Source organism: Apis florea, unplaced genomic scaffold (genome assembly GCF_048593485.1).
Source record: "Apis florea isolate Af1SG1 unplaced genomic scaffold, ASM4859348v1 contig_3772_pilon, whole genome shotgun sequence".
In the NCBI taxonomy this organism is placed as follows: domain Eukaryota; kingdom Metazoa; phylum Arthropoda; class Insecta; order Hymenoptera; family Apidae; genus Apis; species Apis florea.
The window spans coordinates 1,784,716-1,799,993 of NW_028256845.1; the positions used below are offsets into that span (position 1 = coordinate 1,784,716).

Genomic DNA, 15,278 nt, shown 5'->3' on the forward strand with positions numbered 1-15,278 from the left:
CACCGAGATATCGAATCGAGCTGCACACATTGAATCACAGCTCGGCTCACTCTTATGCGTTGAGTATAATCGTCGGCAACATGATTTCATTTTGCCGCGTTTCGATTCGCGTTGGTTCCAATCGATCGATTAGTTAAAGCGATATATCGAAATATATATATATTTATCGGAGAGATGTAGTGTAGTATATAGAGAAAAATAGAGGAGAGAACAGAAAGTAAAAGGAAGAGAAACGAAAAAATCAAAGAGACAGTTGTGGGGGACTACACAACGTAACTGGGGAGGGGAGATAAAATATATATAAATCAAATGTGTAATAGTACAATCAAGTATACCGAGCGGGTAGAGAGAAACTCAAGTAAAGACATAATCGAGTGACAAAATTATACAACAACAAATTATTCGATTTCTTGTGTATCTCGATGGGATTATATTGTTTGTGTTTTGTGTCAGGGATTTCGTATCTCGTGTGGCAAACTCATTCAGATGCAACTAGAAAATCTAATTTATTAATATCAAAAATTTTGTAACAATATAAGTTGAAAACAATTATATTCCAAAGTTTAAAAATTCATCTTCCCAGAAAGATCGGAGAAAAAATTTTTGAGCGACAAAAATTTATCGTATTTTAAGTGAAGTACAATTATAAAAATATCATTGGAGATCAATGACTTTTCATCGTGTTTTGTTCTATTCTAACAACGACAAAGCTTCCCGTGTATCTCACAGGACAGCTCGATAAACATCGTTTTTTGTCTTTGGGTGAAGGGAACCGTGTCACAAGAGTGTGTGATCGCCCCTACAATTATACTCAATCGCACAAGATCTTCTGTTCGGATCCGGCGTGCGCGCACACGCATATCCGGCATAGCCGTCGCGCTCCCCATGTCTCGAGTTCTCCAGATGTTCGTAGGTACGGCCAACAATAACCAAATTCAAGTGTGGTGATAATTCTCTACTATAATTATAATACTACAAACATAACGATTAAATTAAAAACTGAAGTGAAACGCAATAATAAATAAAGCTCTCTACCCCGCAAAAGAAAAGCGCAAAGAATATAAAAACAGACAGACACATAGACACACATAGACGGGGCACGGTTGGACCGGCCGCTACTCTTTCGTTTCGAAGTGGAAGTTTAAAGTTTCGTTCTTCTTATTCTATATTCAATATTCTATTTTTTTTTTTTTTTTTTTTTTTTTACAATACTTAATCGAATCTCGAGAAGATTGTGCTCGAAATATCAACGTGTCGAGAATTTGTGTACAATTTTTTTTTTTTTTTTCGTTAAATTCTTCGCGAAAATAGACGTCGAGTCGCGTCGTGAAATCTCGATATCAAACGCGTGATACGATCGCGTGCGTAGATTGTGTGTGTGTGCCGATTTATAAAAAGAAAAGTGCCACCGTTCGAAAATAAGTGTTCACGCTCGTTCACTCGCCACACCCTCGTCGCGTGAAAAAGGCAGTCTCGCAAAAAGAAGATGCATCTATGTAACTACTGATAAGAAGTAAGAAGTAAGAATTGGGCCGGGAGGCGGCTACTTACTCTCTGGCGTTAGTTTATCCTTTCGTGGACAACCGGATAGGCTGAAATCACAGTAGGAAGTTATGAAGCATGATGCGTTGCGCACGTTGGAAATATAAAGATTTGGGAGATATAGCTGGGATGTAACCCAATGGTCTTTCACAGTCGTTGCCAAAAGTTTGTCGAGCCAAGTTGTCATTTTATTTCGGCTCGTGTTACGCGTTAATCAAATTCCTTCCGTTTCTTAAAATTCAATAACGCTGCATTCTACGAGCAAACAGTATAATTTTCATAAAGCAGGAAACATCGATATACAAAGTTTGATATGGATCACTTCATTAAATTGATTTGTAACTATCATTCTTCCATTACATTTTTGTATCTCCTTTTCGATCTCACCTCAATAATCGTAATAATAATTTGAAAACTTTGGATAAGACGTTGCACATTCTTTGGAATTTTGTCAAACATACGAAATTTTATTCAAATTTTTTTTTTTCTGAACGTGAAATTTGTAGAGCTATTCTTTCACACGGGGAAGAAGATTGTGCCCCGATCGTGCCTATTACAAACGTATTTTATATCTCCTATTGCATATTCAACGACGATCGGATATGTCGAATAGGTTCGCCCGGTCTTCGTGGCGCGTAGGTTTCTAATCGACCAGGGCTAAAGTGCAGAGCACAGGTTAATTACCGATAATTGCTTACCTGCGGTGGTGAGAGTAGAGTCCGGTCACGTGACCCTGCCCCGTGCAGCCTGGGGTCGGGCACTTGTTGCCCTCTGTAACAAATCAAACCACGGTGGATGGTCAGATTTCGTGTGATTCATCATCATTACGTGGCGAGTAAATTGTTATATATATGTATATATATATATATATACGTATATATTTCGATTATTACAAATATCGTAGCAAAAAGTATCACAAACGTCACTTTTATTCTGATTAGTTTTCTGACGAGAATCGTGTTCTCCACTTCATGATTCTAAATATGTAGCCATAGCATATAAGGGTTGAATATAGTAACTTTCAAACTAGAATTAATGATCCGAGCACATAAACGAGAGATGAAGATTAAAATGATTAATCTAGGAAATAGGGGGGATATGATCCTCATGACAGCGATTACGAAATTTTCCTTTATTTCAGATACAGATTATCCGGCGTGAAAATATTTCCTATCAAAAATTTCTCTTTCCATTTCCCTTTTTTCCTTTCTCTTTTTTTTTTTTCAAAATTGTCCCCTCGTTGCATCAACACGAGCAATATTTCCTTTATACATTTCACCCTGTGCTTCACAGCTGCGGATCGTTACACACAACCAGCCACCGAATAAGCAAAATATCGATTCATTCCAGTTATCCAGATCTGAAAAAACAGTGTCGATTGTCCCGACGTAATTGTAGGAACGGGTGATGCGAGTTGTCAACGATAGAGAGCGTCGATTCTCCCGTCCATTTCGAATCGATCGCATTGTGCTCTTTAATTAATATCGATTACACGGCCGCAATTGTAATTGTAATATCGAGCAAACTTTGTCGTATCGGCTCCATCGTTCCCATCCTCAATTTAATGACCGTTTGATTGCGGATAAATTACGTATCCACGTTGCGTCGCCACCAACGTTTGTCCGTGGAACGACACGGTCGAAGCTCGTGACAGCTCGTGAGCTATCCCGATAGATAGGCGGGTAAAGTATTGTTGTGGTCCGTTTCTGTGACGCGTGGACACGCGTTCGACTCAACGTTCGGACGTTCACTTTCGCTTCGGCAATCGAACGTACCTCGAGAATCAATATTTTAACCGGGAAACACCGGTGTGTTGACAGGGCGCAGTCTTTTTGCAGAGGGGAAAATGAAACGCTCTCCCTTGACACTCTCCCGGGTTTCCAGATAATTCTTATTGTCGAGTGGATGTGAATGCGTTTTATTTGCCGTCCGCTCACAATGCGGGTGTTTCGTTTCAATTTCGTTATCTTACGTTACAAATATTTTATAAAACGCTATATTCGTGATGATAATGTTACGATACATTTGTCGTTAATTAAATTGCATATTTTAAATTCGAATTGCCGTTGTAATATAAATCTGGCGAAGTAATTTTTCTACAATTATTTGTTACGAGTCTAAGAGATATTTCGAAATATAGGATTGGTTAAACGTGGAGTTCTTCTAGTAAATCTATCGAGAAGTGAACGAGAAGTATGGGTAGTAAGAAACTTGACAGCCGATTCTTTCGTAACGTTCACGATGGTATTCAATGAAAATTAACCATGGAATAGATGACAACTGGTATGTCGGACATCGCGGTGTACTTTCACAGCCTATGCGGAGAATGCGTTTTACTTACAGTTTGCCAATATTCATATATACATTATATTCTTTGCTCGGAGCATTGAACCTAGGCGCGGTAAATAAACCGACCGTTTATTGCCCGATCGTATTTTAAGCTTCTGCAATGCCTTCTAAATTTAAAATGAGAACATAGATCTTTTTCAGCGTATACCAATATATACCAGAAGTAAAAGCAATACTGGATATAGCTGAATAAATAAAAGTTACTTTCGAAAAAAGTTAGTATAACCGTTTGCGTCTGCTCGATACGAAACAATGGTTTTCAATATCCTCTGATACCCCTGATAATTAATAACGATGAAAGATGACACTTTAAAATATCAACGGGAAAGTTTAAATGAAAACGGATAGATAGACCAACTGTGACCAACTGTGCCATACCTTGGATCTTGGATCCTACGCATTTGCGAATAACCACCGGGATTTCTCTGTCCCGCGTCTAAGCCTCGGGGATTAACACAGCGTATACCTAAACTTGTCCACGAAAACAGGCGGGCTAACGTTATCGTTGTTCATCGCAGAATGGAAGCGTCAATCTTCCACGTAACTACTTTGCACGGCAACTCTATTACACCATACACGAAACATATCACATGGTCAGAAGTATCGTTTAAGAACAAAATTCTAAAATTTTAAAAAAAAAGGAAAACGGAGAAACGTAGTTCGAATGAATTAACGTGCAATTATCTCAAACGATCCAAAAGATAATCAAATATAATGTAACGTTTAAAACGGTTATATAACCATATTATTTCGGATATTTTATTTAAGGGTTACTCAATCAATACACCGCAAATACACATCTCAATGGTACAATCTTACCCCGAACTAACCCTTTTGCAAAATTAATTTATCATCAAACAACCCATTATTGTCCAGCAATCATCGAAGAGAACTTGTATGTTAAGAAACTTTTAGAAATTTCTTCCTTTTTTTTTTCTTTTTTTTTTTTCTTCCCTCCCTTTCATTCCTCCCCTCTCGATTCTCGCTATTCTTGCACCCTGTCACGAAATTACATCGGGGGCATGCTCAAGCAACCTGTACCATCTGTCGTGTACTGGCTGCAACTTAATGGCTGGTATGGCGCACGTCACGTATAATCGTGTTCGTGTTCTCAGGGTGACCTCGCGTGACCAGACAATTACAGGTTTCCAGTACGCTGTATGCGGCCCAGAAGTACCAATCGTTTAGGATGAGACCGTCTATTCTCAGGCCCTTCCAGCGCGATGTTGATTTTAACAACATTCTCCGAATAATTTTTTTTCTTCTTCTTCTTCTTCTTTTACGACGTTCCAAGATGAGATTAGCTCGCGCGTCACGGTTGGTTAGTAAGATTAGTATTATAAAACTGTAATTTTATAATAATCAGATACGAAGATACGCGTAATTTTCTTTTTTACCGTTGGTTTTCCTTCTAATTAATACTCGTTGCACGATCCTTTTGATTTTGATCAGAGTTTGCAATTTTACGATGTATAATCCGGAGGGAGATTGTCTCACTTGCGATTGACGAAGTTTGCGCGATCAGATAATTGATTAGTCCAGTGTACACTGCAAGAAATTGCTAAATTGTTAAAATATTACAACAAATCGATATCGTACAAAGAGATCGATAAAAAAGTTATTCGAAAGTTTCAACAGCTTATTTATTCTGGAAAGCTTATACGAGTTATAAGTTACATTTGAAGATATATCAAAGTGAAAGGTTAGACCTAAGTAGAGAGGGAAAAATCTAAGAAAGATTTCAAAGAGAAATTGCATCGATAATATACAACAACAATTTTCACTTTCGATTATCACGAGGCAATGATCCATTTCACACGATTGTATCAGAATCACGACTTTATATTAACTCATTCCATCCCTTCTCGGGCTAAGGCCAATTCGACGTATTCTCAAGCCGAAAAAGCTCGATTCAGACATGCCATAGATTGGTCACGTGTGTTGGAGGGGTTCGAAAAGGGATTCGAAAGGAAGGAGTCTTAAGGGGAGGCCGGGTTCAGGTTAGTTGCGGGTGTTTCTCGTGGAATGAGCGCACTTTTATAAACTTTGTCGTGTACTAATCCTCCACCGGCTCGGATCACCCCAACCAACTACGCCCGACCCACGAAACAGCCGCCATGATGCCGAGAAACTTCATCAAGGCCGTCATTCCGCGTTCTAGAAAGAGAGGGATCTGCTCGATCCCTGCTTAGACCGGCTTGGTCCACCTTCCTGGTAAATTGGATCACGATACGTGATGTCATTAGCGACATACTTTATTCGTCGTGGGAAGACACGGGATGAAGCATGGCATCGAAAGATTTCGTGCCGGTAGATATTAATGAAGAAGGGGAAAAATGTATAAATCTGTTTTGAATGGATGTGTCTTCCTTCCGCTTTCTTTTTCAGTGAAACAGTTGTCTTCTGTCGAAATGAAAAATGTCTGACACGAATGTGATTATTTTGTTACTAGGAAGGAACATTTGATTGTTTTATAAAGAGATTAATATGTTTAAATATAATAATATATATTATTATGCGTTTTTCCTTTTGATTTTAAATGGATAGATGAAATAAAGTATTCTTTTCTTATAATTACAGTTTTCAATTATAAATAAATTAATGTAACAAACATTAATAAGATTCTCTTTTCTTTTCCAAAAAAAAAAAAAAAAAATTAGTATCTATGGAACAGTCAGCAACAACTAGTCAGACACAGCACGTATCATTGATCTACGTATCAATTAAACCAATTCTCTTACTATTTACTCTTCCATTCTTTCTAAACAAATCCAAATTACCAGCCAACGACACGTATCCATTTTATAGTCGCGTATATTTTAAACAAAACACCGATAACAAAAATCGTTTCGATAATGAAGAAACACGCGTCTCTAATAAAGAAATAACGGATATTCGCTTATACTTTGGATGGAACGTCGAACGGTATCCCGGTTGCTTTTTAATTAGCGGCGGGCTGAAAAACGGCTAAGGGTGGCGGTTGGCCGCCGGCGGGATTAATAAATTAGCCGTAAGGTTTTAAAGCGGCCGGCCGATACCTAAGCTCGGCTCGGGAGGGGAGTGGGCGAGAAAAAAACAGATAGAAAAACCTGGTGGAAGGGAAAAGAAAAGGGCGGAGGAAGGGGCGGATAATGGTTCCGGTCAACAAAATGAATACCGGCACGCGCTGTTCTTTCCGGATCTCTGAATAGACTTGTAACGAGTCGGTCAGCCAGCCAGTCCTCTCTTCTTCTTCGTCCTTCTTTTTTCTTCCCCCCCCCTTTTTCCCCGCCATGGGATCCCCGCGTGGCCCGGATGGCGAGAGAGGGTCAGAGAGAGGGGAAAGGAGGGTAGAGGAGCGGGGTCCAAGGGGTGAGAACGAGGATGAGTAGCGCGGCGGGCACTAGTCGAGGGTGAGGCCGTGGCCGAGTGTGTAATTGTGTTATTTTGTTGCCATTTCACGTGAGGGTCACCGCGGGAGGTCCAGAGGTGTACATAAACACCAGGATTGTTTTATTCATTTCGGCCCGTTGCACGACGCGTGCCGAATTCTTTCCTCTCTTTTTTTTTCCTCCCTCTCTCTTTCTCTCTCTCTCTCTCTCTTTCCTCTTCTGTCCTCGTTTCTCTTCACCCCTTACGTATCACCCTCACCCTCTTCGCCCTTTCCGCGATCGCGCACGCATCGTGCTCGAATCGGAGATATTATCGACGGTTGAAATTGCGGTTAAACGCGCGAACCACGTCTATCTAATCGATGGACAGATTTAAATGTTCACGCAACGTGGGGGCGAATAAATAGTCGGGGATTTATTTTAATCGACCCGATATACGGGGATCCCCTTATCGGATTCTTTTGATCGTTGCAGGAAAGAAAAATATCTTTATACCTGTTAACCCTTGTGGGAAGAAGATGGAATATATCTCGAGATAGAAAAACGAGAATACGGAATTCTAATTCTGTATTTTATTAATCGTGGTAGAGGGAGGGACGTCGCTTAGGAAGCCGTGTGCAGTCGTGAGTAAGAACGACGCTCGATCGATCCGATCGACACGATCGGAGATGGGATCTTGAAGAGGTCGATAAGTAGAAGACGAAAGATTCTAAAAAAAGAGAACAGCCCAGGGAACAATCACGTATTTACACACTGGAGGCGCTTGTAGCCGTAACGCGAGGGTAGAGCCCCTGCCTCGCGCGAGTAAAGGTCCTTTTTATGCGTGCGGTCGCAAAGGCAGCGTAAAATTGAGTTACAGGGCAGTTTATTTTTTTATTAGCCAGGCCAACCCTGCCTGCCGCGCGGTTTCAACGCGGAAAGGGTGGTTTTTGCGGCCGACGGATTTCCCGATAGCGGTTTTATGGCGTGTCAACACGCTCTTACGCTCGTGTAACGCGTGTGTGTGTTGCTGGTGTGTTGAATAAAAAAAAAAAAAAAAAAAAGGAGAAAATATTTTAAAAAAACGGGGCGGAGAGAAAGAAAAAGAAAGATTGAGAGAGAGAAAGAGGGAGAGAGACGTATATGAAGTAAAAATGAAGAGAAGAAAAGAGGAAGTGGCGCGACGTGCACGCGATCCTGTCGCTAAATCGAAAGGTACGGGAACGAGCGGCGCGAATGGCACGGGCGAACGAGGCTGCGATTAAAACTATAGGTCTGCGGAGTCCGGCAGGCAAGCCTGTACGCCGTCACGCTTGTAAGTATGCGATTAATCGTGCCCACTTATCACGGCCCCACGTTTATTCACCGAGATTTCCGTCGTGCTACTCGCTTTATCTGCGACCAAGAATCTTTTAATGATCGATCGTTGTGAGATATTGACAAGTAAATTCTTGAGAATAAACGTTGAGAATTGGTTTTAATTTGCTTTATGCAATAATCTGGTTTTAAAGATTACAAGTTTCATATTGTACGCTTTATTTCTAAAATTTTTTCATCCTCGAGGAAGATGTGGGTCAACGCATACGCGTGACATGTGACAAGGAAGATTGAATTTTTGAACTGTTCATCCTCGCAGCTTCAGTCGGAGAAAACGTTAAGGGGATAATGAGGACAGGCAGCAGAGCCGCATGGTGGTAATAAGGTACCGTGATGTGGCTGGGATGCTAGTCACGTTTCTAGCTGCTGACAGCTGCGGCTTATACGTATGACGTGGTATCAACCCCAAATTTCCCCGTCTAGGCACATCGTGTCGTCGCTGCCCTAAGACCCTGGAATGCACTCGAACTTCCACCTGTCACGACCATGGAATGTCTCCCTATCGGTGTAACGGGTGAGTTTTCTCTGATTTCTTTCTTTCTTTCTTTCTTTCTTTCTTTCTTTCTTTCTTTTTTTCTTTCTTTCTTTTCGATTGTCATTCATCTCGCGACTCCTCATCTCATTTTGATCGATCGATTAAACGTTTCAATTTAGACAAGTGGGTCAGGTTCGTATCGTTTATCGAATTATATTTAAATCAAAATATTGTTAATAGTGGAAATTACTAATTTAGGATACAATTAATTGCGATGTAATTAAATTCAATCACTTCGTGATTATTTGTACACATTAGTGGAAATTATTAATTTAGGACACCACTAATTGTGACACAGTTAAAATAATCACTTACTATTCATATAATAAATAATATATCTAATTTAAAGACTAAAAAGATTATTATTAAAAAAAAGTTTATTTCACTACGGAGAGTAGTTTATTTGAAAAAAGTCATATAGTCATATCGAAATATCGATATACTTCACAAATTTAAAGTATGTAAAGGATTACATTAGTTTAGTTTAAAAAAGTTAGTTGTTGGAAAAGAAGAAAAGAGAAGAAAAGAGTGAAGTAATTTAGAAAAGATAGGGAGCAGCACATGGCGACGTAAACTCGGGGCTTATATCACAGAGCTCTAAAGGGCACGTGCTCGAATGCGTCTAATAGGTGCAAGTTTCCCCGCGTGCTGCCAGTCTTTACGATCATCGCGACGTTCCCGTGATCAAGCGAATAGTTTCGAAGCTACGCCAAAGACGAAGACAAAGTGGCTGTAGCGGAGGATACGGAGAATAACTTTACTTTGAGAGACCTTGATTTCACCATTTGAGTCATCGCCCCTCGCTTCGTAATTATTGATTTTCCGTGCTACCCTAACTCCCCTAACTTCATAGAGAAAGCAAGAGAGAGGGAGAGTGTGACGGAGAAAGGCCGAGGAGGAGAGAGGTACTGTATACGCGGGAGATGTCGAAAATGCCTTTTGTATCCTTCTCTCGAGTAGAGGATAACGCATGGATTCTAACCCCGACTGATCGCCTGAAACATTAATCTCATCAATGATTTCGCGAATTTCTTCGTGTCTCGATGTCTGTCTTCGCTCGTAAACGAAATCGTCACGGTCGGGAGAAAGCGATTTTGGGGGCACGTTGTCCCATTTACAGTCGTTAAAGTCTCGACAGAGCACGCGAGTCGAATATTATCGAGGTATATTCGTACTGTCCTTACAAATCGACTGAGCTCTCTTTTTTTCGAAAAAAAAAGAGATTCCTCGAAAAGGATAAGGCACGAGATCCTTGTAAAAATTCCTTTGTAAAGATACTCGTGATGCAAAATGGTTTACTTTGAAACTCTCACCTCTGTTGAGACTGGACGGAGACATGGACATTCCCGGTCTGCTGCCATCGAAGGTAACAGGTCTTTCGGGCATTTTCATCACAGTCTCTTGCTGACCAGTCCCGGACGACGCCTCGACACCTGTCGTGGAACTAGACGTGGTCGTGCTGGTCGAGACTGCGGTGATCGAGATACTGTTCGTCACATTGTTATTGCCGTTGCTGACCGAATTCGCTGCGTTGCTCGCGTTACCACTATTTCCGTTGCTGCTGTTCGTACTCTTGTTAGCCACGTTGTTGGCACAGCTGTTACTATTACTACTGATACCATTCGCGGTGCTACCGTTGCTTGTGCTACAACTGCTGACAGCCGTCACACTGACCACTCCCTCCCTGGCTATGTCCTGAATGGCACTGGCTGCTCTCGACCCGATACCAGCCGGTTGAAGGATCGTGTACTGTTTCGACGAGTCGGGGCTGGTGACTGCCGGTAGGCCACCGGTTGGGCTTTTGTTGCCCGTCACCGAGTTCGCCGTCACCTCGTGCCTCGTCACGTGATGGACTTCCTCCTTAGACGATTTCAATTGCAACAACGAGACCGAGGAGGAATGCTTGTCCTCGGAGGTGGGCGAGATCCCTGTAACAGGTTGGGGTGTCGGCATTGTTGGCCCTGGCCCGGCAGTGGGGTAACCGACGAACGTAGCGGAAGCTGGATACGGGCCGATAGGTGGAATCGCCGTCGAGGCAACGGCCACTGACGGTGTTCCGCGGCCAGTCGCTTTCACGTGGTCACTGTTGGGTGGTCTGAACGCCGATGTTGCGGAGAATGGTGAATTCGATGGGGGCGAAGAGGAGGAGGTGGTGGTGATGGTCGGTGATACCTTCATACCGTTCTCACTGTACTGTCTGTGATAATTCGAGTACAATTGTTGATGCTGTTGTTGCTGTTGATGCTGCCTCGCGGAATTTTGCGGCGACTGACCGTTGTTCCTACACGTCCGATCCCTGTCCCTGTCGTTCATCTTGTCCCTGTCGGAATCGTCTTTCTCGGCCGTTGGATCCGACATGTCGATCTCCAACTCGTTCGACGAGTCGTCCACCAGTTCGTTGAAATCGGGTGGATCGTATCTGGAGTATTTGTCCGTCTGCCTACCTTGAGCGTCCACGTGAGTACCGATCATGTTTCTGTCCTTGTTGGACAAAGATCTCACCGGCACTGGCCTGATTTTACCCGGCTCGTTCACATTGTTCACTTGATTCGGGACGATGCCGCACTCGTTTTCAGTTTTCAACAAATTGTCCAGATCCTTTTTCACTTTCCCCGGATGTTGCTGCTGTTGTTGTTTCGTCACGTCTTGTTGCTTCAGTTGTTGTTGCTGGGATCTGTTGTTTCGATCTTGTTGACCACGGAAAGATATCACGTCTTTCAAGGAACATCCCGCATCGTTGCTGGTCGTTGACGAAGTGGACATCGACGAGGGCGATAATTTCGGATTTTCCTTCTTCTCTTCGAACAAATTCTCGAAATTCGACTCGTATTTATCCTCATCCGTATTGCCTCGTTGGTACAAAGAACCTCTAGGACCTGGCCAACTTCCGGACAAACTTTTCAAAGCGGCTTCAGTCTCTCTGATGAGAGTCTCATCGTCCTCGGGCTCCTCCGAGTGTTTGCTCGATTTTCTTGCAGGACTACCCGAATTTCCAGCAGCGAAAGCTCGTTTCTTTTGTGGCAACGGTATATTCTTGCTCGAGTCATTGGCGTCAAGCGATTTACGCGTCTCATCGTCACGGACGCTTTTCCTTCTTCGTTTAGCGGCAGCATCAGCTGTCTCCATTTCTTGAGGAATGATCGCTTGAACAGCCTTCTTGTTGATCAAGGGTTGTTGCTGTTGATAAAGCGGCTGTTGTTGTTGTTGTTGTTGTGGCTGCTGCGGTTGCTTAGGATTTGGGCTGACAGATTCTGCTTCCAGCTTCCGTTTTTTGAGATGAGCCATCGCATTCTGGCCACCTGGCACGCTGGTCAGTTCCACCCTGGAACACAAAAATTCCAGAGGATCAGGAAATCTGCTCTCTCATCGGATGCATGGATGCGCATTGAGTTTTGATCAATGGAGTGCAATCAGCTCGATATCTAACGAAACCGATTCCCGTAGCTGGGAAACAGAAGCTCTGTCAGTTTCCAAACAATTCACACCGCCCGTCCCAGATCGTCTTCTCTATTCTTTTTTTTTTTTTTTTACCTTTTGCCTTTTTTTTTTCACTGTTCACTTTCCGTTCGTTAACGTTTGCAAGCCTAAAGTAAACCTCGTCCTGTTTAAATAAACTTCACCTGAAAGTCGTCGAGGTCCATCGAGGACATCGGCCTCGAGTCCTGGAACCCTCTCCATCCACTCCCTCTCTCTCTCTCCCTCCCCCCTCTCTTTCTTTCTCTCGAGACTTCTCTGCCTTCAGAGATCTTCAGTCGAACACTCGAAATTTGTCAGCAACTGTTAAAAATCCCCTTCTTATCATCGAACGAACGCACTCCCTTCTTTCTTTTCCTCGTCCTCTTTCTCTTTTCTTTCTCTCTCTCACTCTCTCTCTCTCTCTCCCTTTCTCTCCCCCTTTCTCTCTCTCTCTCGTTCTACATTATTCAAATTCTCACGTAATCTCGACTCGGAATCGGCAAGACACGGATCGTGGACACACGTTCCGATATCGTCACGCACGCGCGCGATCACGCACCAACCACGCGTTCCTCCTCGGCTCGGCTTTGAACCGACTCGATATATACATAGATCTATATATATATATACGTATATATACTCGATAGATATACAGACACCGTTGCCTTTGTGTAGCCACAAGTGCGCGCGGGTGAGCCCTTCCACGCAGGATGCTCGCGAGCTACTGTGTGCTATGTTTAAGTTCGCACGGGGGTGGCGATCTTCCACCACGATTGAGGAGGGGATGAAGGCTTGCGCGAGCAACCGGCAGCTTCTGCTTCGCCGCGAGAAGTGGGGGCGGGTTCTGCGCACTGTCCACCCCTTTTAGCTAGGAACGCGATTCCCGGCCTCCCAGCACAACCCCCGTCACTCACCTCAACCACCCCCCGAGCAGGGGTAGGGGAGTAGGGGACACGGCCCCTGGATCCACGGCGAAGGTGTTCAGTGTGTTACGGGCGTCGCGTACATACCTTCGCCTCCCCCCTTCCCCCGCTTATATTCACCCACATCTTAACTTCAACCCCCCTCCACAGTGGCCTCCTGTCTAGCCACGATCTACGTGTACCTCTGTGCTACCTGGTTTCTCTTTCGCCGCCTTTAAGAGTCCTCTGGCTGGTCCCCGGCCAGAGACCTCTTTCGGTCTCTTTTTTTTTTTCTTTTTCTCTTTTTTTTTTCACGTTCACGCAGACGGGCGTCTGCCTCTCGTAACGAGCAACGTCAAATTCAATTAGAGAATTAAAGAGGCAGCGACGTCGACTTGATCGCCGCTCTATTTACTTTTGATTACGCGATGGAAATGAATTCTTGCCACGATTTTTTGTAATTGTCTGTTTCAGTTGCTTGTGATTTTTCCAAAATACGAATTACAGCTGTCGAGTAAAATTCGTAGAGGGGATGAAAAAAAGAATAGCATTATGTAATAAATGTTATTAAACAATCGATACAATTTGCGAATTTTCTCGAATTTAACGATTAAAATTTACCCTATTATATAATAAAACTTTATTTCTCGAGATATTTCTAGTCGAATATCAAGGTATTTCGACTCTTTTTTTAATTACGATATGATCAGATATCCGCGTGCAGTTATATTTAAACGACATTTATCGATCGGTAACGAAACGTGCAGGAATGTTACTCGGGCAAGAATTTATCTGGACACGCTTATCCTGTCCCGTTCTTCGTTTCGCAAGAGACAGTGTATATTTTCAATCGACGAGGCCAGCCAAGGATCGGGCAGCCCATACGGTTTAGAGCGATAGCAGGAAGCTACAACTCGAATTAGATAAACCCGGAGGTTCCGAGAGGCGGTACAGGAAGAAGAAGAAGAGCAGGATCAGCGCGAGCGCTTAGCGGGAGCTTGAGAAGGATCTCTGGAGCGAGAGGGCTTTCCTTAAATCCTAAACCCTCCTCACGGGGAAGCTTGGAGAGTTTAGAGCAACGAACTCCTAGAAAGGAAGGAGAATGTGCCCTCTCCTTCCGAGCAAAATCGCAAGTTAAATCGCACCAAAGGCTTAAGACATTATCACTTTTCTTTTCCGGCCAGTGCTCATTGGTCGAGCCGGCAACGTGTTCGGGAGTTCGAGAGCTAAACGAGCGAATGAAAGATAGAGTGAAATAGAGAAAGAGAGGAGATGGAGGATGGAAGAGGAAGGAAGGCTGAAGCGGAGCAAGGAAGAGGTTGAATCCCTTCCAGTTAGGGATCAATGCTTCCTCGTCCACCCTCCAATTACGTGTCATCCCTTATGGCCTGTGGGGAATAATTAGAAAGCAGCCCTTCTCCTCGACCGAGTACCTACGTCCGTCGACGTGCTATCGCGTAAAGATTGGTTTCGTTTTCGCGTTCAAGGAAAATGTCACGTCCGCTGTTAAAGTCTCCCAGTTATTGCGAATTGATGATCGTTGTTGAAAAATTCTTTTCACAGAAAGATGCGCTCGATATTGGATAAATTCACGAGGAATGTTCAACGTTCATGATGTTCATGGATCGTTGTTTTATTATGTAGAATTACAATACGTAATTTTATAAGTAATAGATGTAGCTATGTGAAAATAATTTATGATAAATATATATGAAAACGACTTTTATCGACTTGTACTTGTACGTTTCAATCAATGACGAAAAATCT

At 43.0% G+C, this 15,278-nt stretch overlaps 1 protein-coding gene across 4 annotated transcripts in view; it reads right to left on the bottom strand.

Annotated features, from left to right (window-relative positions):
* The window catches only part of LOC100865253 (uncharacterized), a 178,951-nt gene that overhangs the window by 16,924 nt on the left and 146,749 nt on the right, over positions 1-15,278 (bottom strand). For all 4 annotated transcript variants that reach the window (XM_086915321.1, XM_086915320.1, XM_086915319.1 and 1 more), the window contains exons 6-8: positions 10,467-12,475; positions 2,241-2,313; positions 1,552-1,592 (exon numbers count right to left, since the gene is read on the bottom strand). In XM_086915321.1, the coding sequence (XP_086771447.1) occupies positions 1,552-1,592; positions 2,241-2,313; positions 10,467-12,475 (2,123 nt within the window). The remainder of the gene's footprint in view (positions 1-1,551; positions 1,593-2,240; positions 2,314-10,466; positions 12,476-15,278) is intronic.